This window comes from Austrofundulus limnaeus, unplaced genomic scaffold (assembly GCF_001266775.1).
Source record: "Austrofundulus limnaeus strain Quisiro unplaced genomic scaffold, Austrofundulus_limnaeus-1.0 Scaffold37, whole genome shotgun sequence".
Lineage (NCBI taxonomy): Eukaryota > Metazoa > Chordata > Actinopteri > Cyprinodontiformes > Rivulidae > Austrofundulus > Austrofundulus limnaeus.
In genome coordinates this window covers 546,716-568,703 of record NW_013952439.1, presented here as the reverse complement: position 1 = coordinate 568,703, position 21,988 = coordinate 546,716, and the positions used below count along the sequence as shown (strand labels likewise).

The 21,988-nt window shown below is 38.9% G+C and overlaps 1 protein-coding gene and 1 long non-coding RNA gene across 5 annotated transcripts in view; both read left to right on the top strand.

Annotated features, from left to right (window-relative positions):
* The window catches only part of ubash3ba (ubiquitin associated and SH3 domain containing Ba), a 28,887-nt gene extending 16,857 nt beyond the window's left edge, over positions 1-12,030 (top strand). The window contains exons 2-14 of the mRNA XM_014006669.1: positions 4,977-5,030; positions 5,190-5,376; positions 6,370-6,568; positions 7,775-7,944; positions 8,025-8,233; positions 8,319-8,463; positions 8,582-8,702; positions 8,776-8,898; positions 8,990-9,082; positions 9,660-9,804; positions 9,884-9,990; positions 10,679-10,788; positions 10,896-12,030. Of these exons, the coding sequence (XP_013862123.1) occupies positions 4,977-5,030; positions 5,190-5,376; positions 6,370-6,568; positions 7,775-7,944; positions 8,025-8,233; positions 8,319-8,463; positions 8,582-8,702; positions 8,776-8,898; positions 8,990-9,082; positions 9,660-9,804; positions 9,884-9,990; positions 10,679-10,788; positions 10,896-11,033 (1,801 nt within the window). The 3' untranslated portion in view covers positions 11,034-12,030. The remainder of the gene's footprint in view (positions 1-4,976; positions 5,031-5,189; positions 5,377-6,369; positions 6,569-7,774; positions 7,945-8,024; positions 8,234-8,318; positions 8,464-8,581; positions 8,703-8,775; positions 8,899-8,989; positions 9,083-9,659; positions 9,805-9,883; positions 9,991-10,678; positions 10,789-10,895) is intronic.
* A 326-nt stretch (positions 12,031-12,356) lies between these two features.
* Positions 12,357-21,988, top strand: part of LOC106516352 (uncharacterized) — a 39,862-nt gene continuing 30,230 nt past the window's right edge. For 3 of the 4 annotated variants that reach the window (XR_001310093.1, XR_001310091.1, XR_001310090.1), the window contains exons 1-2: positions 12,357-12,891; positions 17,303-17,530. This is a non-coding gene — a long non-coding RNA (uncharacterized LOC106516352). Of the gene's footprint in view, positions 12,892-13,130; positions 13,302-17,302; positions 17,531-21,988 lie in introns of all 4 variants that reach the window. The other variant, XR_001310092.1, reaches the window with a different exon arrangement.

The following is a 21,988-nucleotide window of genomic DNA, read 5'->3' as shown; positions in this document are numbered from 1 at the left end:
TTTTTGTGTTTCATGTGATGTGTTAGGATTAGGACTAAAGTGGGAATGAAGGGTGGGTTAGGTTTAGGGTAAGGGTCAGATTTACACTATAGTAATTAATGAAAAATGAATGGAAGTCATTGGAAAGTCCCTGTAAAAATAGAAAGACGTGTATGTGTGTGACTATTTAAAAAAATGTCATGAACCACTGGATAAATTTTGGTAAAACTTACAGAAAACCATCAATATGCTAAGAATAGCTGAGAGTCATTACTACATCTTTCAAAGCCATAACACAAAGGTTTGATCAAATCACCTGGTCAGAATAGGTCATTGCTTACAATAAAGCCATTGGTTCACACAGCAAGACAATTGGGCCGATTTTTGACCCAACTTTACCCTTCTAACAATCTTAAGGACATCCCGATTATTGTGATGGTTATAAAGACAATTTGAAGAGATATTTCTGCCGCATGTGGTGTGTGCAGAGTGATCTAGTCGGCTCCAAATGACGTCGGTACTGCTCCGATCTCAAATCGGGAATATTTAACATGTTGGCTTGTCTTGGCCTKATATCCCAGGGTGTGTGGTGTTCTTTGAGAACAAATGAGCACACAGCCTGTTGAATGTGACCTGTAGTCAATCAGAAAGTGAGGTGACAGAAACAAAGAGAGGAATTCAAAATACAGAAGACAAAACAGCTGCCTTGGTGCACCAGAACATCAGGTGGACATCTGAGACGTCTTTTTGTTTGTTTTTTCTCTGTTAAAAATAGTCCACAAACTATCATCATTGCTTCTTCCTCGTCGGCCATGTTTGTTTACTCTGAACTCACGTTTGATCTCGAGAGGTTTTGCGAGATTTCCGTGTGACCTCTGAATGTTCGTGAGTGGAATCTGTTGGTCTGTTTGTGGTGTGTTTTAGCCATGTGGCTGTACATCACACTGCAGGACCAAGCTCTGGTATATTCAGGATTTTTTTTTTTTTATTGTCGCGTGGTTTGAAAATCAGCCCACAATTTTAAAACCATGCCGTGTGAACCAGGCCTTAGTTTAAAATTCTGACATTGAAGATGACGAGTGAAATGCATTCCTTCAAGGAAAGCTAGACCTGTAAAGAGAAGTCATGTCCTCTGTTTAGTTAGCTATGGTCCACTGCATTCAATTTTAAGGGACCATTAGGGGAGTAAAGTTTTACATTTTATTCACAGCACATAACCATGTACTTGAATAAAAATAGCCAGCCCACATTGGTTTGCACCAGAGGTTGGACACATTGGTTAATATTTATGCCCTCAACTGGGATTCAGAAGCCTAAATAAAACCTGATGAACCGTGTTCTTCTGCTCAGGGAACCCGTGTAAGAACTTTTCCATTATTTCATGTCACAGGGGCTTAAACTCGGCATAAAGAACCACTCMGATAAGAAGTAGGCGATTTCATGTTCTAGCCTGGATTGTGATGCCTTAGTCACATCTGCTTGTAATCTCATCATGCCTTCTGGGGGAGGGGAGGTGGGGAATCCCGTCCTTTCCCTCCTCCACACAGTACCAGGTGGAATCTTTGAATAAGGCGATTGTAGCCATCAAATGGCTCTGTTGTAAGCCTTCTGTATGCAGCAGTGCTTTGTACTCACAATAACTGGGTCATTTAAATGTTACAGACGTGGATATGTTTGGTTGTACCCTTTTGCAAAGCAGAAATACTCAATGATAATTGAAATATTTATTAAAAAGTTACAAAAAATAAACTAAAATAACAGTAATGGAAGACTAGAATTCGCCATGATGCACAGTTGCGAGTCAAAAAGCTTCCTTTTGGACAGATGTGTCACGATTTTGGGGTTTTYGATCAGTGTTACAGTTTTTGTAGCAATGTTTTCCATGATCCTGTTAGCTGTTCTGTGTTTCTGTCACCTGGTAGTTTTCTTTCTCATCGTTTCCTTCAGTTACTCAGTCTTGCCTTGTCAAACACATCTTTTCAGTCATGTCTCCCAGAACATGAAAGCTCATAACATTCTTCTGGTTTTTGTTTTCTTTTAATAAAATACATGTTTTGGATTCAACCTGTCACCTGCTGCTCTGTGTCCTTTGGTCCTGCAACAAACATTCAACTCATTTGTTACAAGATGAGTGCCACCAGCTCTATACACAGAGTAAAAAATTAAGCTACATGGAGGGGCATTGTCCTTAAAGTGAAACATGGAGGAAGCTTGGTTGTGTTCTGGGGTTTCTTTGCTGCATCTAAGACAGCTTGTATCTGTATGGGGCAAGATGAAATCTCAAGACTATCAAGGCATTCTTGAGAGAAAGCCTGGTTTCAGTTGCAGGTCACGGGTCTTCCAGCAGGATAAGGACTGGACTCAAAACCCACACTAAACATCCAAGAATGACACATAATAACACACTGGGCTATCCAAAGTGACCTTCTGATTTCTGATCTAAATCTCTTTTTTTTGTTTTGTACTTAGAATTTATTAAAATGTTGCCTTTCATGTGTTCATTTTGAAGTATTTTGTTGTAGATCTATGCGAGCTGTCATTCAACATCATTTATAATCCTTTTGACCCTCCCCTCCCACCCCGGCGCTTTGTGATCTGCCTCAGGGTCCAGGCCATATCTAGGACCCTCTCAGTGGGACAGAGTTAAATATAGCTCATTGAGTTTGAACATTCGAGGGAGGGGGGGCACAATGAACGCTTTCAGCTTCGCTGCTCATGGAGACGTTGCAGCGTGTCTGTGTCACGCTGTGGACAAAGTCAAAAGAAGGCTTTTACAGCGGCACAGAAAACTGCACTTGTTTCTTTTTAACAGTCAGAAAATTGGTATTTTGACTTGATTATAATGGTCCTGAAAACAAGTGAAAAGCAGCCCTGGCAGGATTATATAGAAATAGTTTTTTTACTTTAGTTATGAATGGTTGATTTTATTGCGTGAGACTGTGCTTTAGTTTCATAAAAACACATACAAGAACTGCAACTGAAAGGAAAATTAATCCTGTTACTTGTAGGTTTAAATGTTAAATACTGTAAACAGCACACAGAAGACACCTGCAGAGTGGCAGTTTGTTAAAAGAAGGGCTGATTAGTTAACGAGCACTCAAATGTAATCATGCACTAAGATGCTGGAGAGGCTTAAAGGAGGTGAGTTAAAGAATGCTTATCAWGAGAGTTTAACATCAATTTAATGGAAATCTCAGAATGAAATCACTAAATTTAGATGTTCAGCTGATTAACTTTTAGAGTCAACTCATTCATCATGGCGGCAACAGCTAGTCATCTGTTTGATTCTTTATGGTGGGGGTGTCAAACTCATTTTCACAGAGGGCCACGTGGGTGTTATGTTGGTCCTCAAACAGCCAGTTGTAATTACCTTTGATTAAACATGAAACCTCGTCTCCTTGCTCTGACTGAGCACTGGTGACAATAACTGAGCTCTACATGGTATTTTCTGCATAAAAACAGTTTTTAACGTGTCCTCTTATAAACAAAGTACTATGACTACGACTGATTAAATCTGAAATGTATAAAACAGAAATAGTATTAAAAGTAAAAATAATGGAGTTTTACTCACTGTTGAGTTGTGGTGACTAGCTGCCATCTTGAATTCCCACCAGAGGGGGCATCCAGCTTAAATTTACGACTTGTAAGTGGGAATATCCTATTTCCTCATACAACTGGGCTGCAGCAAAACTAGCCATCGAAAATGCAACTAAATGGAGATTTTATAAGATGAATTTTGCTGGTATGCTGGCTACCTTTGAACCCTATGCACGCTACCTACTGGTGGCATGTCATCCTTTTGTGGGCAAAATAATCAGTGTGCATTATAGGAGATGTACAGGGGTTGGACAATGAAACAACTGCCATTTTAATGTGGGAGGTTTCATGGCTATATTAGACCAGCCTGGTGAACAATCTTCATTAATTGCACATTGCACCAGTAAGAGCAGAGTGTGAAGGTTCAATTAGCAGGGTAAGAGCACAGTTTTGCTCAAAATATTGCAATGTACACAACATTATGGGTGACATACCAGAGTTCAAAAGAGGACAAATTGTTGGTGCACGTCTTGCTGGTGCATCTGTGACCAAGACAGCAAGTCTTTGTGATGAGTCAAGAGCCACAATATCCAGGGTAATGTCATCATACCACCAAGAAGGACCAACCACATCCAACAGGATTAACTGGATGCAAGAGGAAGCTGTCTGAAAGGAATGTTATGGTCTAAAACCAGGTGTTTCAGTTTTATTGTCTAACCCCTGTAGTTTATGTTCAATGCTGGCTTTAAAGCAGCATACACTTATTTTAAGACATTAACACGTCCCTGAAGTTCTTGCAGGCCACATAAAATGGTGTGACGAGTTACATTTGGCCCACAGGCCTCGAGTTTGACACATTTGAAAAGAAACCCTTAGCCACMAATTGTGTTTATTTTTTTAGCAAGCATTGAATTTTGTTGAAATTCCAGAGTGATGAGGATTTCTGGGGTTTCCACAAGACAATTAAAAGGTCAAAGAAAACTCTTTAGAAAAATGGTGAAAGTTGACTAAATTAAATCTGATAACAGGACCAAAACAGTCATGGAAAGTGTGAGTCTTTCTGCTGGAACTGTACACAAACACAGTCCTAATGCCCTGCCATGTAGCTGAGGAGGAAATCGAAATGGTTAAACGTGTCTGTGAGCTGGTTTGACCCAGATAAGAGGTCATTACTAAATCATGCACCAAGAACTGTGTCTGAAGAGGATTCTGAGCTCAAACCCAGGAAACTCCAAACAATGAGATTTGTTTCTAGGAGGTACAATCAGAGTCCTGATCGTGAAGCTGTTCCAAAATCAGACTCCAGCCTGCTTCATGAGCCTCTGTTCTAAATGATGAAACTGTATTCCACATTATGTTGTCTGCGTTTGTGTCTTGTAGAAAGACTGCAGTCTCATCCAAATAAATCTGGTTCTGGGAGTGACTCTGCTTTGATCATCCTCTTCTTGTTTTCTCTGCAGCTTGAAAGCTTTGGTGTCGACGGGAGGCAAAAACGTCCAGGCGGCGTGCGACTGGTGAGAGCAACACGTTCACTCCCCATCTCTCTAGTGGTTAATATATAACAGGAAGTCAGAACCGTTTTAATGGTTAACATCAACGTATTTGATGCGTCACTGTGGCGGAACAGCATCACTGACCTCTGCTGGATGTTGCTGTCCTCGCTCCACCTCCAGGCTCTTCTCCCACCTGGACGACCCGTTCCTGGATGATCCCCTGCCCAGAGAGTATGTGTTGTACCTGCGACCCAGTGGACCTCTGCTGCAGCAGCTCACCAACTTCTGGAAGCAGTCGCGCCTGTCCTGCGGCAAGAACAAAGCTCACAACATCTTCCCACACATCACCCTCTGCCAGTTCTTCATGGTAACATTCAGTCTTTTTGTGGATCGCATGTTGCATTTTATCTACACGACAAAATGTCCCCTCATTGTTTGAGAGAAGTGACCACGTCAATTCCGTTTAGTCAATTTTATTTAAAAAAGCCCTTCAAAACTCTCCTATGGAACAAAGTGCTGAGCAGTGCAAAACAAATGTAAAACTAATTTAATAACACTAGAAATAAAAGATAAAAAACAAAACTTTAAAAATCAACACCTAACAGATAACAAAAGCCAAATATATATTTTTTTCTATTCAACAAGTCAAACTTCTGCAAATGCAAAATTAGTTCAGCTCATCTGAAAAGGCAGTTTTTTTAGTTCTTTAATGAAATTTTACATTATTCTTTACAAATATCTGAAAGACTTAAATTTGTCTCCATTATTCCAAACAAGAAAGTCAATTTACTTTGTAGAGGGATATATGTTCTCTTGTTCTGAAGTAGAAAAAAAATCATAAATAGTAAACACGGTTATCTTTATTTTAAGTGTCAATCAGGTTTTTGTTGGTTTATACCATCTTTAAATGTGCAAAAATGACTTTTTAAACAGTTCCAGACCACTGATATGATTATTCCTGCTAATTGATAAACAAATTTAGTAAAAACTATATATTTTTTCCTGTTGGATGCTACAGGTTTCCATTTTAATCAGTAAATACATTAACTGAACCATTTTCTTTCAGACTTTGTGAAGCATTAGTATAAAACTTTATACTCTTTTTGCACAGTTAAATGCAATTACTGATGGTGCTTTTTAAGAAAATGGTTTTCATTTTTTCACAAGTGTTTTTCCTTCTTCATGCTGAAGATGTTCTTGTTGCTAATCCCACTTCCCTCTGTGTGAAAGAGTTTGTCTACAGCAGCCTCATTTCTGCTTTGTGCTAAAAATTTCAACAAAGTTGTTTTTAAGCTCAATAATGTTTTGTATTGACTTATTTAATAATGCTGCTGATTAATTTGTTTTTTCTTGTACCCAGTGTCCAGACGATAAGGTGGAGGCTCTCACTGAAGCTCTCCAGACCACCGTGACCAAGTGGAAGGGTCGCATCCCCATGCCCCTCCCCCTGGAGCGCTACATCTCCTCAACCTTCATTGGCCTGTTCGTGGAGGAGCAGATGGCGGAGGTTCTGAAGGGCTTTGCTTCTGATTTTGCCACCGAAGCAGAATCTAAAGCAGGTTGGCTGTAGTCGACTAATCTGTTGTTTTTTTTATTTTTATTTATGTATGTTTGATTAGTCACAATTTCTGTCACAACATCCATCTGTGCTTCCTGTTTCAGCTCCAAGTACACATCTCATCTCACCTGCTCACAGCTGACAATGTCACCGTTATCCAGTCTTTCTACCCTAACATATCAAATTAAAATAATGACCCATAAACTTTAGCTTAATATCTTAATCACATGTATTTCAAACATTAATGCATGTAATTATAAAAAAATAAAATTGCATACATTTTAAACTGCAAGTAGTGTTTTAAACAAACAGCTAAAATTCAAATAACTCGTAACAGCAGCTTCTCTCCAGCATGAGGGGCTGTTAACCTGCTCTGCTGCAAGTCCAAACTAAACTGAAGAATAACTTTGATTGAAGTGACATTCAGGTGCATAAAAGTAAAAAAAAAATACTTGATCCTGTTTAAAATTTTGTTGCATCACACAGTCCAAAAGTTCAAATAAGAAATCAAAATGGTAGGAGAGGAAACAGGATGGATTATTACTAAAAATCTGTGATTTAATATGAATGTTAGAACATTGACTGGCTAATGCGCAAAGTGATTAGTCACTGAAAACAGGCTTTAAGGCATCAACCTGATGAACAAGCTAACTTTCTGAAATGTACCCACATGGAGAGGATAATCATGGCTCCAGTGTGTTAGTGGTTCAGGTGATCTTGCTTTTACAGCTGCTGTCCTGCCGAGTCTGTATTTGACTTATTTGTTTGTTGGTTTTTGGTGAAATGTAGCCAACTTTTGAAAGCTAGTCTTGTTTTTTTTTTTAATCTTTTTTGCCTCTTTGACGTGGCCGTCTTTCTGTTCCGCCATTATTATCTCTCTTTGACATTCCCGCTGCGCCGCCTTCTGTGTTTTGACCAGTAAGCAATGCAACAATAGAAGCGATTCTGCCCTCAGCAGTTCTTGTATTTCATTGCCGTAACAAACAAACATTTATGTGGTTAAATAATACAAATAGTTGATGATAAAATATCGTGTCGACTCTTTTTTTATAATCGATGTAATGGATTATWTCGACTAATCACTGCAGCACTAGTTGGCTGTAATTCAACTCTGTATTTATGTCCAAGAAATGACTTTTCTTGGAGACAGTTGTACAAATAGGACGTTACTATTTTAAATGTCTGTCTGTCTTTGTCTCTCACCCAGATGTTCACGTTGAGCCTCACAAGAAGCAGCTTCATGTCACTTTGGCATACCACTTCCATGACAGTCACCTTCCAGTTTTGGAGAAGCTGGCCAAAACCATAGACGTCTCTTCAGGTTGTGACTGGCTGGCGGTGCTTCTCTCCAGAGATATTCGCTTTGCTAATCATGAGGTAGAGTATTTAGTCTCCTCTACGACTGTCGTAATTCTGGCCCTGGAAGTGTCCCCTGATGCCTCCCCCCCTCGCCGCAGACGCTTCAGGTGATGTACCCGTACGTGCCTCAGAATGAYGACGAGCTGGAGCTGTTGCAGGGAGACTTCATCTTCATGTCTCCGGTGGAGCAGAGCACCGCCAGCGAGGGCTGGGTGTACGGCACGTCGCTGGGCACGGGGCTGTCCGGCCTGCTGCCGGAGAACTACGTTGGGCGAGCGGACGAGTCGGACACGTGGGTCGTCCACGGGTGAGAACGAGGAGAGCAGCGAGACAAGGACCGCCTGTGTCGTTAGGAACTCCCTGAATAAACGAAGCTGTTTGTTTTCATCCAGGTCTTACTCCTTCCTCAACTGTGCCTCTCCATCTGCCTCTGGTAGCTCGGTGGGTGGGCTGTTACTGGACGGACAGTCTAACGACAGTCTACTAGACAGCCTTATGGATCTGTCCAGCCTCACTGGCCTCTGTCCTCCTATGCAGGTACATTACCGCAAGATCGCTTAAGTCGGGCTGCCTGCTTTAGAGATTAAAAAACCCTACTAATTCATATAAGAGCTGCTCGTTCCTTTTAATGATTTTAAGTGAATTTTAATCGTAGGTGTCAAGGCCAGCTGGTTCTCCCTCCCTGTCCAAGATGAAGCTGTTCGTGTGTCGTCACGGCGAGCGGATGGACGTGGTGTTTGGCAAACACTGGGTCACTCAGTGCTTCGATTCCAAAGGTCAGCCCTCAGAAAAGTGCAGTTCTCTGCACCCGCTTTGGCATTTTTACTCACTTTGATCATGCTCACGTAGGTCGATATATTCGCTCGAATCTCAACATGCCGATCAGTCTACCGGCCAGGAGCGGCGGTCACCGGGACTACGACAAAGACTGTCCAATTACCGTGTTCGGCTCCACCCAGGCCCGACTTGTAGGTCCGTACGTCTCCTTTTTAGGTTTGTGGTCTCGTTGGCCAGTATGATCTGTGAAAATGAGATGCTTGTTCGTGTCCTGGTCTGCTTTCAGGCGAAGCTCTGTTAGAAAGCCACACGACCATCGACTTTGTTTACTGCTCTCCATCTCTTCGCTGCATCCAGACCGCTCAGCACATCCTGCAGGGTAGGACCTCGTCTCCATTCACCTCAGCCATCAAAGCACAAGTCAGCGTCAAGCATGTGGTCGGGTTCTTCAGCTTGGAAGCTTTTCATGCACCTGATATTTAGGACTTTTGGTGCTGAGGCCCCGACACCAATAGTATTTGTCTTTATCCTTGTTTTTTAATGAGCTGCACAAGATGGCAGACTGAAAATAAACTCCAGCACCAGATTAATTTATTCATAATGCTCACAAGCTGATGTTATTTATTTATCTGCAGTAGGCTGTGTATTTCATTGCTAACATGCTAACTCTGTAGCTCGTTTCAAAAACAGCATAACCTTAAAAAGAGATGGGTGTTATTTATCTGGTAGACAGGCCATGACTGTAATGTCCACTACCAGCGAACAGATAACTGAGTAACAGGTTCAGGTCATGGGGGAGGAACTGAAAAACATGCATTTCCTCAGTTATCTTGTTCTACGGTATTTWAACTGTGGGAACAGTTTGACAGGAAGCCGTTAACCGCCTGATGCTACCAACAGATCTGTGAATCTAACTTTGTCTCATTCTCTCTTTTTTWAAAAAAAATCTGGGTCAGGTCTCCAGCAGGAGGCCAAGACAAAGATCCGTGTGGAGCCTGGTTTGTTTGAGTGGACCAAATGGGTTTCAGGCACGTGTTTACCCACCTGGATCCCGCCGGCTGAGCTGGCAGCCGCTAACCTGAGCGTGGACACAACCTACAGGTATGCAGCACTGCCGACGCGTTTTTGCTTTTATACCGTTTAATTCCCTGTAATGCTCCATTTGCCTTTTCCCCCACAGACCTCATTTTCCTGTGAGTAAGCTGACGGTGTCGGAGCCCTACGACACCTACATCAGCAGGAGCTTCCAAGTGACCCGAGAGATTCTGAGCGAGTGCAAAAATCAGGGTAAAGTATAACTAAACAAGTATGCAAGGTTTTTAGTTTAACTAACCTTTAACTAGTTGAAACATCAATCAGCATAAACAGCTACTTTCATATTGAAACTGTTACAAATGTAATGCTTCTGAAGTTCATTTTTATAAACCGAGCACAGAAAAATAAGGAAATCAATGTTTGGTAGATTTATTTGCTGTAACAATGCTTCTTGACAATAAACCTTTTGACTGGCAGCACCTGTGTGGACCAGAAGCTCAAAACAAGTGTCARTCACAAAATATGCTGTTTGACAGAGAAGATTTGGCTAATCTTTAATGTGCACTGCTCATATTCAGCTCTACTGCTCATCCCACAAATGCATGTTCCTTACAAATGTGGCACCATTTAAAAGGGAAATTAACAGACTTTTTAACAATAGAAGATTTTTTTGCCAAGAAGCATTGTTACAAATAATCAACCAAATACAAATTTACTTACTTTTTGTGCTAAGTTTATATTAACCTGCTAAAATACATTAAAAAATATATTTTATTATACACATACTGTGTCACTGTGTTGTACGTGGGTTGTAATGATATTCTAGATTTTTATCTGTGTTTGCAAAAAAGAGAATAAGCAGCAGCTGAGTCCAAATAACAGTAAAAAGCTTGTGGTATTTATGGAATGCGTCTCTATGTTTTCTACCTCTTTCACACAGGAAATACGGTCCTGATTGTGGCCCATGCTTCCTCCCTGGAGGCCTGTACTCGACAGTTACAAGGCCTCAGCCCCCAAAACTCCAAGGACTTTGTCCAAGTCGTCCGAAAGGTCTTTTTATTTTTACTTTGTCTCTGCTTTCACTTCTACAGTATTCTCTCCAGTTCCCATCTATTGTTCTTTTTTTTAACATGCACATCTGTCTGCCTTATTTCCAGATTCCCTACTTAGGTTTTTGTGCTTGTGAAGAAATGGGAGAGACAGGCGTGTGGCAGCTGGTCGACCCCCCCATCCTGCCTCTGACACATGGACCCAATCACAGTTTCAACTGGAGGGAAATGTTAATGCACGACTGAAGGATGTGCCATTTTTTAATTTTTTTATTTTTTGCTATTTTGACTGAACTGCTTAAATATTTATTTTTTTCTTTACATTTCACTCAAACTATCGAAAGGACAAAGAATCACAGTCTGGCTTCCGTCAAAGACATCATGCAAAAATAAAAGTCTATATGTAATATGGGCTAATGTATTTAGACGCACTGCTCAGGAAGAAGAAAATAGTCTTTGTGGAGGTCACAGTGAATATATGCTGCAGTTTGGATGCTTATCTTTAAACGTGGCACCTATTTACAAAGAATATGGAGGTGCTACAGTAATTCGATATTTAAGAAATGTGACAAATCCTTTTTTTTCGGGCAGAAGTACTCTGTGACCTTCCTTTTGGCAGACAGGAAGTGAAAATTTTGTGCTGTGCTGCTTTCTCACACACTGTGACAAGATTTAATTAAGGAGGACTTGTGCCGCTGAAATATTTTTCCACACGTCGGAAATGATTACTTACCTTGTAGCGACACCCCCCCCACCCCCACCCCCCTTTCGTGAAGAGAAGCACAAAAAGAAAGGTTGACAATCAGACAGTGGAGCTCTGACTGCCATTGTTTCTGTTGCTGAGGTTTGGTAGTTTGTTTCACCCCTCCTTCTCTAAGTGTCATATCATTTTATTCTACAGGAGCCCACGTGAAGATTTTGACCCATCTGTAAAACCACATTTTTAACGGATTCATCCAGAAACTGAGTTTATACAGCAAAAAGAACATAATTGACAGAATAATGTTGCTATGTTAATTATCTCCAGGTGCCTCCATGAAATATTTTAACTGTATCATGACACGGATGCTCTGTAAACCTTTTAGACTACCCTGCTTTTCAGATAATTGGTGCATTTCATATATATATTTTTTGTTACATTGAAGGATTTAATTGCTCACTGCTTAAACCAGTTATGTGCTGTATATAACTGAAAAATTTATTCGTACTCTATAAGCAAATAAAGCAAAGTTATAGAGCTTTACATTTGTGATGTGTGCAAAAATGTATTTTTTATTTTAAGTGAAAAGTAAGAACGTTGCTTTGATTAAGTGTGAACTGACAGCCAACTAACACACACACACACACACACCACCTGCTAAATTCAGTCATTAAAATATCAAATCAAATTTTAATTCTAACAAAAACAGAAATAACTCCACATATACAAAATAATTGATCTAAACATAAGAAAAACACTTATACACGTTCACTTATTATCCTGGCTTATTCTTGCAGAGAAAAATAATACAAAACATACCCAAATACAATGAATGGATTAAATGTGTCATCTTTCTTTCGTCTTAAAGAATGAAAATCCCTGTATGACATATCAAAGCACAAATGTGACTGACAGCTTTCATTACAGTTTAGTTACATTCATAAATTCAGCACTGAGCTGTGAGCCTGATTGTCCAGAAACAAGATTTTCTTCAACAGCCGTAATTAACTTGATTAAATACAGCTGTGCTGGTCAAGGAGGGAAAGAGTGGTAGCAGTTTTATCTCTGACGGGTAAATGTTTCAGTGTTCACATATGTTGCGTGTGTGCGCCTATAACTTCCTGGAGTATTTATCTTTTTTTTCCCTATAATAAAAAGCTGTCTGCTCGTTCAGATTTTGAAATATGCGTAGCTGAAATTGAAATGCTTACATTTTGACTACGGACATCAAAGATGCACATAAATCTCGTGTAAAGTACTAGAAACCCTATGGCGCGCTTAATTGCATCGTGCGTCGCCGCCATATTGGATGGGCCTCTTCTAACTCCAGGCAGTACCAGAGCGAGAGACGATGCTCATATTTGGTGCACTGAAAGCAGACTCCATGGGATCACCATTTTATAAGTAAGGCTGAACAATAGTTTTGGTTATTTGACATCTTTATTTTATCATTGTATGTATGCCAGACAATAGGTCTATTGTATTTAAAGTATAAAACAAAGTATTTTAGCACAAAAGCTCGTATTAGTGTGACCGTGTCCAAAACACACAACTATATCTCTAGCGTTTGTAACAAACCAAATCGTGAGGGGAAAAAAATCGTGGAGTTACGATTATTTCAGTTTGACGAACATCTTCCTCAGTGTAAATACATGCGCTGGGAGCGCAATGAACCTATCCAAGATGGCGACCGTGCGTAAACGTCGCCAGTCCATTACGCGAGAAGGATGTGTAGCAGAGCAGGATGACTTCAGCTGCAGCACGAAACTCAAGAAATGGTGGAAAGCAGAATTAATCAGAAAATAAGTAAAAAAGTAAGTAAACAAACACACATGCTCACATTATAGAGAAGAAAAGAATTTATGTAAGCTAAACGATTTTAATCTTTGGAAACGTTTTTGAAAGTTTGGGCCTAATATGGGGCCACATTAACACTGTATTTCATAAAGTAAAGGTGTGTGTTTCTTTGGCAAATTTTGAATTAAAYACCAATAGCATATTATTGTCAGAATTATGAGAGATAAATCTTCAGTCATAAATGGACAAAAATAATACTTCAATCAGCAACAGTTGGAGTTGCACATCTCTGCCACTCWTATTCTGGTAAGTCTGGTTATTAATATATTTACTCAAATACTCAAAAGTTCAAGACAAGTCAACAAAACTTGTCTCACATCATAGTAATCGCCCAAAACTTGAGAAAATATCATCTGTTCATCCATTTTCTTTATCTGCTTCTCCTCTCTGGGTTGTGGGGACACTGGTGCCTATTTCCAGCACTGTGCGAGAGGTGGAGGACACCCTGGACATGTCACAAGTCCATCACAGAGATGCATAGAGACAAACGAGAGAAAAAAATCACACTCATAATACATTTTAGAGTTTCCAGTTAGCCCAATATGCATGTTTTTATTTTGTGTGAAGAAACTGGAGCACGTGAGGAAAACCCACGCATGCATGGAGAGAATAGGCAAACTCCACTCAGAAAGACCCCAGGCCAATGGCAAACCTGCAGTGGTGGGCACAGTTCCCCTAAAGCACTATATTAGACTATAATACTATAAATATTTGTCACTTATCCACTAAGTGACAATATATTGACAGTATACACACAGCTGTGGAATGTCAATGATAAGAAGAGGGCAACATACAGTATGTGACTTAWGGGATGACTGGGTTATTTTAGTGGTTTAGAATTAGCTTTTGCTAAATTTTCAGCATGTTAGTGCTTTAGAGTTAGGGGACCTACATATTTGAGTTAGTGCTTTGGGGCTAGTGGAACTACTTTTTAGATTAGTGCTGCCCACCACTGCAAACCTGCAACCTTATTGCTCTCAGATAACAGCTCTAACCACTGCTCCACCGTGCTGCTCAGGAAAACATCTTTTCTCCCTGAAACAAACAGGACAGAATGACTTGGGTTTATACAATATGATTAGAAAGAATAAAACTCTGCTTTACCARCATGTAACCAGGGCAGAAATGCAAAAGTACATAAACAGTACATACATGGAATGAGAAGCACTAGATGGTGCTGTTGACCAACATCTGTGGCAACCGTTAACGTGCAGGAAAGTACGGACCAGCAACCGTTAAACTTTTTCATATCTTGTGCATTCTTTTGTGGCAACCATTTTCTATTATTTTAAATTTACCTAAAAAAATGTCTATTAGTGGTGTGTGGTTTTCCTTTTTAGGGGCGTTCTGTGCACTAAATTCCTGAGGCGTGATGCAATTTGACGTCGGCCTCTTTGTCAGTTCAGGAATACCTCCAGTAAAAATATTTTTCAGTCCATCATAAAAGGGACTGATAAACAAGGATTGTGCTGAATTGTTTTTTTCTCCTAACATTTTAAACCTGCAAAGAAATGTTTGTATTTAGTTCTTTTTAGGCTAACCAGATTTGATAATGCAATTGCATTAAAAAAATATTCTAATTTAAACAACATGAAGGGAAACAAGGTTTGCTTGGTGCTTATTTTAAGGCTTACACTACATTTGATGTATAATTTGTTGATGCCAGTTTTACAAGGACAGTGCATGTTTCTTATTTTCTTTTAAATTATAAACCAATATGTTTGTCATCTCCTAAACATGTAAAGTATTTTCTAAACTCGAAAAAAAAAGATTGAACAAAAACCTAAAAATATGAAGCTAAAGTCAGCAAAAGAAACCACAAATTATTTTCTTACATCAATAATGATAATAAGAGTAAATCTTTTAAAATGTTTTTTTTTTAATTTTATTAAATGTCAGTACATCATTCACTCTTTGTAAGTAGATAATTCTCTGTCTTGCTGTAGAGCTTTAGGGTCAAGTTTGTCAAACGTTTAAAATACAGGTTTATAAAATACATTTATGAAACTAAGATTTAATTTGTGCAATTAAATTCTAACAATAAATAAAAATATTACAATGAACAAAAACAACATTCAGAGAATTACCTGTAATAATGTTTTCATTTTTTTCCAGTTAACATTGTTCAGCTTGTTAAAAAGGAAAGTTCATGTTGACAAACCTGACATGAAAATGGTCATTTTTAATGTTTGAATATGTTTTAAAGCTGTTACATGTAATATAGTTTGCTGGAATTAAGTTGCAGAACTTTGATCCTTTTAAGCTTTTATATAAACATATTTGAATCCTAAATCAAAGTAAAAAAAAAAGAAATCTCTGAGACRATTCTGACTGTAGTTCTCAGTCTGCTGTTGGACCCAGTTAGATCTGCAGACAGCTGAACAGGTGCAGCACTTTGGGAATAAAAAAGCTCCTCGTTGGCAATGGCACAAAGTGAAGTTCAAATCTTACAGATTGAAGTCCGTGTGTTAAAGCAAATGTCTGAGACTCMTTAATGGCCAAATCCCAAAAGCACATACAGGTGACTCTCAGGTGACTTTGTTGTGGTGAGACTCTCGATGTCTACTCATAGCAGTTTTCTTTCTTTTTCCTGAATTTAAGAGCAAGTTAGAGTACTTGATGTTCTGCCGGAGCGCAGCTGTTCCCTGTAATCTAGTAAGAAACAAACTCTCTGATCTGCTGCGTGACCTTATTAGTAAAATAAGCTGTAGTGACTTGGTTAACACTAGAGATGACATGTGGGCTCAGTTGCCGGCTTTTGAACCTCAGCTAACGTGCACAGTCTGGATTCAGCATCACTGACAGGAGAAGTTTTAGTATTTAAAAAAAGTTACTTTTTTGCAACATTACTTCCACTGAAATATGAACGTATTTGTAGATGTTTAATGGTTTTATGTTGACGAAGTTTATAATGAYAGATGTGGCCTTCAACAGAGCTCCTGATCAATAATAAAGTCAGCGCTGTCACGAGTCACCAAGGCTGAACTGCCTTCACAGTATTTAAAACTCTCCAGCACTCATCTCCAAGCTAATAATTTAGCAACGTTTAGACGTCTCTCCAGATTGCATTAGGTTTTTATATTACAACAATGGTAACAAATCAGTCACAGATTTTTGATTATTGCAAAACACTTCTGCTTTGACTCCCAGGAACACAGCTGGGTTTTTCAGAAATTGGGCAAGTGAGAGCTAGCACGACCTGTTTGGGACCTACATTTGCCTAAGGAGGGCTTTGATTGATGCTTTCGAAAAGCTTTCCCCCCCACTTTCCCAGTTTCTTTTCTATAAGCCTGACATTTCCCAATCATCATGATGAGTGTTTTAATTAGACTTTCAAACTAGCGTAATTATAACTTGCACTAAAATATGATGTTCAGGAAGTTATTGTTGAAAGATTCGATATGATCAGTTGTTTTTTTTTTTCATAGAAGAGGAACAGATTACATCAAGGGAAAATTTGACAATAAAAACAAGCAATGAGAACTGCATTTACCTCGATTGAAAGAGGTAATCAGAATTAAGATCAGATAATTTATTTTAACTGATGCAATCATGAAGAAATAAACAGTCTGATTTAGCCTTTTTTACTGGCGATTTTGTCACTCAAGAGGTGCTGCTTTCCCTGTGTAAAAATGTCTAAATGCTTCATGTACATTATGTTTCAAAAAGACAGAGTTCTGCGTCACAGTTAAAGCAGTTCAAAGGGAAAAAAAACTCCTAAAGAAAGAGCAACTTCTGAGTCCCTGTGTGTCTCTGAGCTGTTCAGAGCGAGGGAGGGGAGGCAGAGGGAGGAGGTGGAGTAAGGTTGGAGTCCCACACAAGGGGAACCACTGGTGAAAGGAGCCGCTTTTTCCCGTACGGCGCACTCCTCTCTTTATGCTCCTCTCTGTAAATCTGTGCGTCTCTGCCTTGCACCTGTGTTGGCTCGGCTCTCACTGGCTTTCTCTCGTTCTCGCAGGTTGTTTACCGGCCGTGTCACAGTGAGAGCTCGTGCAGCAGAGGCGAGGCAGAGCTGGACCTGGTAGACTGACAATAACCTAAAAAAACAACAACTCAGAGCAAAGGAACTGAGTTTGAAGAGGGTTTTTTTTTTGTGTGTGTGTGTGCCTCCATCTTCTAGACATCTGAGGATCAAAGCTGCCTTGGTGGCGTGAGGGACTGACAAGAAGCAGACGTGTTGAAAATGGTGAGTTACAAACAGCTGAAGTTACTTGAAGTTGTTTTCTTTCAACCTAAATCCATGAAAAAGTTTCTACCTGTTCATAAAACTTCTCTAACGACAGGCTGTGGTGAACTGAACAGCAGCGCAGCACCGAAACTTTGTTTTTACATTTTTTTATTCATCTTTTTGTAAATGTGTGTTTGTGTTTTTTTTTATGAGGTGTTGCCTGGTCTGTGGTTAATCAATCTTTGAAGCAGACTCAGCTGCTTTGCTCCTTTCAGAGTGTTTGCTTGTTCCGTCGTGATCATTTGTACAGACATCCCACATGTCCAGAAATAAACACACACACACACACACACACACACACACACACACACACACACACACACACACACACACACNCACACACACACACACACACACACACACACACACACACACACACACACACACACACACACACACACATAGAAAGCAACAGGGTTCAGATAGTTAGCATAAAAAAAACAAGTGATCTGCAGCAATCAGACTGACATCTTCTTTAATCTCTGTSTGTTTATGGTGCGTAATGTGACTCTGGACATTTTAATATGGTGTGGCGTGCTTTGAAGAAACTTGTAGCTTCTATGCAAAGTTGTGTGYGATGATGGCGGGTTGACCCAAACGCAGGCGAGGCTCCAGAGGCAGATGGGAGATGAAAATMCAGAACTTTATTTAGCAGAACCAAAGTGGTTCGAGGGCTGGGTGTCCAAAAAAAAAAAAATACATTAACAAAGCAAAAGAAAAAAACAAAACCAACAAAGCAAAGCTTGAGTAAACATGGTGAGAAACACACAGAAGTGTAGAATCTGTGACAAAGGAACAAGTGAGAATCTGGATCTATGCTGACAGAGGTAATGATTAACCTGAGGCAGGTGTGGAGGTTAGTGAAGTGAAACCCAGAGGACACGATGCACGTTTGTTTGCATTCGGCTGTTTATGATGGAAGTTTGTAGCTAACAGTTAGCCGCACTATCCGCCACAGACTTATGGCTTTTTGTTTAAAATGTATCAAACATCACTGGCTGCTAAATCAAATGCTGGTGCATTAGAGGCATTGATCATTTTGACACCAGTGAGCAACGATTTGTCAAATAAATGTTGTGTACTTGAATGTAAAAGAGCCAGAAAGGAAAAAAAAAAAGAAAAGAAAGAAAAGGCCTGAGGCAGCTGATAGAACCACAACCTAATGACGATTACATCTAAATTAAAACAAAGGTTGACAAACAAAAAACATCTGGCAGGATCAGTTCACCAAACACAGACAACAGGCACAAACGTTGTGTTTTTACTCTAAATGAGTCGCTTTTCTTTCTTGTCCCTAATGTGATTAAAACAAATGAAGCATCTGGTTCTTTTGAATACGCTGCATGAGAGAAAAAACCTCGACCCTGAAACTCTCAGCAACAGAACCAAATTATACACGCAATGACTCAAACCGATTTGGATGCTTCCCAACATCAATATGAAAACCTCTATTTTAAACTGCAACGTGACAGAATTAAAATCTATTTTAATGTTAATTATTTTATTAGTCTCCAAATGTCTTGGCAGAAACACAAATTTGGTGCATTATATACTTAAACAGAATATTAAATATATTTTTACCACTCACACAAGGAGTAATAATCTCTTTAGCTGACAAAACTGTTATTTCTGTAGTTTGGTGCTAAACTAACATTTGTTACTTTATTACTACTGTGGTTACGAAACAGTAAAAAGATCTTTTTATTCCTTCTTTATTCACAGTTTTTCTAGAAAATGAACGTACAGATTAAATTGTGTTTTATCATCAGGTGTTAGACCTGATCACGTTAACGATAATCAGAATTGAAGTCTGGGTCTTGGGTAACAAAACCCCAGAGTCTAAGCTTACAGAAAACGGCTGAACTTGTTTTCTCTGTTGCGAGTTATTCTGTGTGAAAATGTACATGCTGTCACAGGATATCCTGCAGGAAAACAGATTAAAATAGCTTCTCTACCGTATTTCTTTCTCAGGTCTCTGCAGAGCCGACTGCTCCTAGAAACACTTCCCAACGTCACCGTGACGTCCCTGGGCTTCTATAAGCTGCGAACCAGAAATAATATATATAAATCTGTTAGACAGTAACAGGAAACGACAAACCAGGACATGCAGGATGATAGGATCTGAGTTTTGTGTAAAATGTTCATTTATTTCAAGTTTACAGGAATCAGTGTCTTGATTGAAGTAAAAAAAAAAGGATGTATAAAATGATAGCAGTATTAAAAAAGGCGGTGTTGGTGGGGAGAGGACGGCATGTTTCGGTCTCTGCATGCTTCACATTCTTCGCTGCTGACCTCTGTGGAAAATAACAACAGCCAGGCTTGAAGGTCACCCTGCCAGAGCTGCTAGCTGAGGCTGACTTGTTTCTGGTACCAGACGGTCCATCAGATCATTACAGTTCCAGCCGAGCTGAAGCTGTCAGGCTGATGTTACAGTGTGCAGCTCGTGGAAGGACTGGACGTGCATTTCAGAAATGGTCAGGTCTGGATATGATGTGGTTRCTTGTTTTTATCAGGATATGGGTTAAATTCAAGTACCTGCGTCAAAGATAAGAGTTCAGATGGATGGATTTAACAGGAAGACCATGATCAAATCACATCATCTCACTAAAACAAACCCAGTAGGAGTTAGTGGCAGTGAAAACCTCTGCTTGGCTCATTTCTATCAAAAAACTTGAAATGGAAATAAGAACGTTCTTGAAGTTTTGTTTCTGAAGCTGCTGGAGGATTTCCAGGAGCAAACTGTTATTTTACAGTTTGGTTTGATCCACATGTGGAGCAGACCTTTTAAAAAGGTAACGCTGCTGTGTTCTCATGGTGAACGTTTGATTTTATCTTATTATTCCACTTGTTCTGCCTGTACTTGGTCACACTTCTTCATAGCTTTCCATCTATTCTGCTGAATTTCTGCACTTGTGTTAATGTTTATATAAATAAAACACAAAGAGTTTAAAATTTGGACTTAAACCGATTTTGATGTAAAATAAAAAGCTAGCTACTCCTTTTTTGCCATACTTACAAAAGTCATAATGTAAGATAATCTGAGTTGGATAAATAGAAACAGTTAAAGCTTTAATGTGACAAATAATTGCTAATAAAAGATGAACTGKCATCTGATGTATGATTAAGTTGAGTATTTAATAAAGTTGTGTCCTTGTGTGAAGAAATGGGCAGAAACGTTAATTTTTTTTGGTAAAAGATATCTCATAAAAAGAACGACTATAATAAACTAATTCCTGGTATACACCCGCCAGACCACACGTTTTCCGTCAGCTGTAAAATATGAGCCTTCTGCTTCTCCTTTTCTCTCCTCACTGCCCTTTCAGTCTCTTTTCATAACTTTTTCTGCCTTTCTCTTCCTTTTCTGTCAGTTTACCATTAGACTTCTCTCAGCTCGTGTCAAGTTTAAAAAAAAGGGAGGATTTTTTTGTGCTCAGTCAGATCTGGTTTTGACTGGTACAGCAATTGGACAAAAATAATACTTTGACAGAGTTTAGGGCTAATTTTGAACTTAAAACATACTTTTTAAAGCAAAGCAAGGGAAAAAAACTAAAAAAAGAATAATCCTAAACCCTCAAAAACTACATTCCTTACAGGAATGCTTATCACCCGCAGCCTTATCAGATTTTTAACCGAAGTTATCTTGAGAAATATTTAAGTTTAAGCTGTTTCAAAAGGAATGAAACACTGTGTGATCTTTTAATGCTTTTTTTAGATGAATATCTAAAACTGATCAGTTAGCTGTGGCCATCTTGAATTGGGTTAACTCCTAAAGTTAATCAGTTTTAAATGTACTTTGCAACTTATGACGATTATGGATGTTTTATTAATAATGCGTCAGTGATTCAGAATATATTTTACTAACATGAAAACAGTAAATTAAATGTTAAAAAACAGACTCATTAACACAATCTTTTTCCAATAAATAACCAAAAATTGACATTAACATTAGAAAGATTTCTCAGMTTTTTGTTTTCTTCTTTACTTTCTTAATTTCTACAGTTTATTCATCATTCTAATGTTTTTTAAGTCTCTATTAGTTAAATAAAGTTAGCTGTTTTGAACCCTGCAGTAAGAAATGTAGTTATTTTTCATGGACATATTTACTGCTCTGTGCTCCCCTTAATGAAGGAGCATAGCTGGAGTGGATCATATTGTTTTATTTACYTTTCTTTGTACATACTCCTTTGTTTTACAAGAAAACTATCAAATGTACCAATGCTTTGCAACCATTTTCCTGGAATCTGAACAATACAAAGAACAAAAAWCCATCAGGTTACAGTTTTACAAAAAGTTGGTGTACACTGCCCTAACCGTTTTATCATCTGTTTTTTTTTAACTAGAGAGAAGCCTCTTTATTTTCTTCTTTAGATTTATTTATTTATTTATTTATTTATTTATTTATTTATTTATTTATTT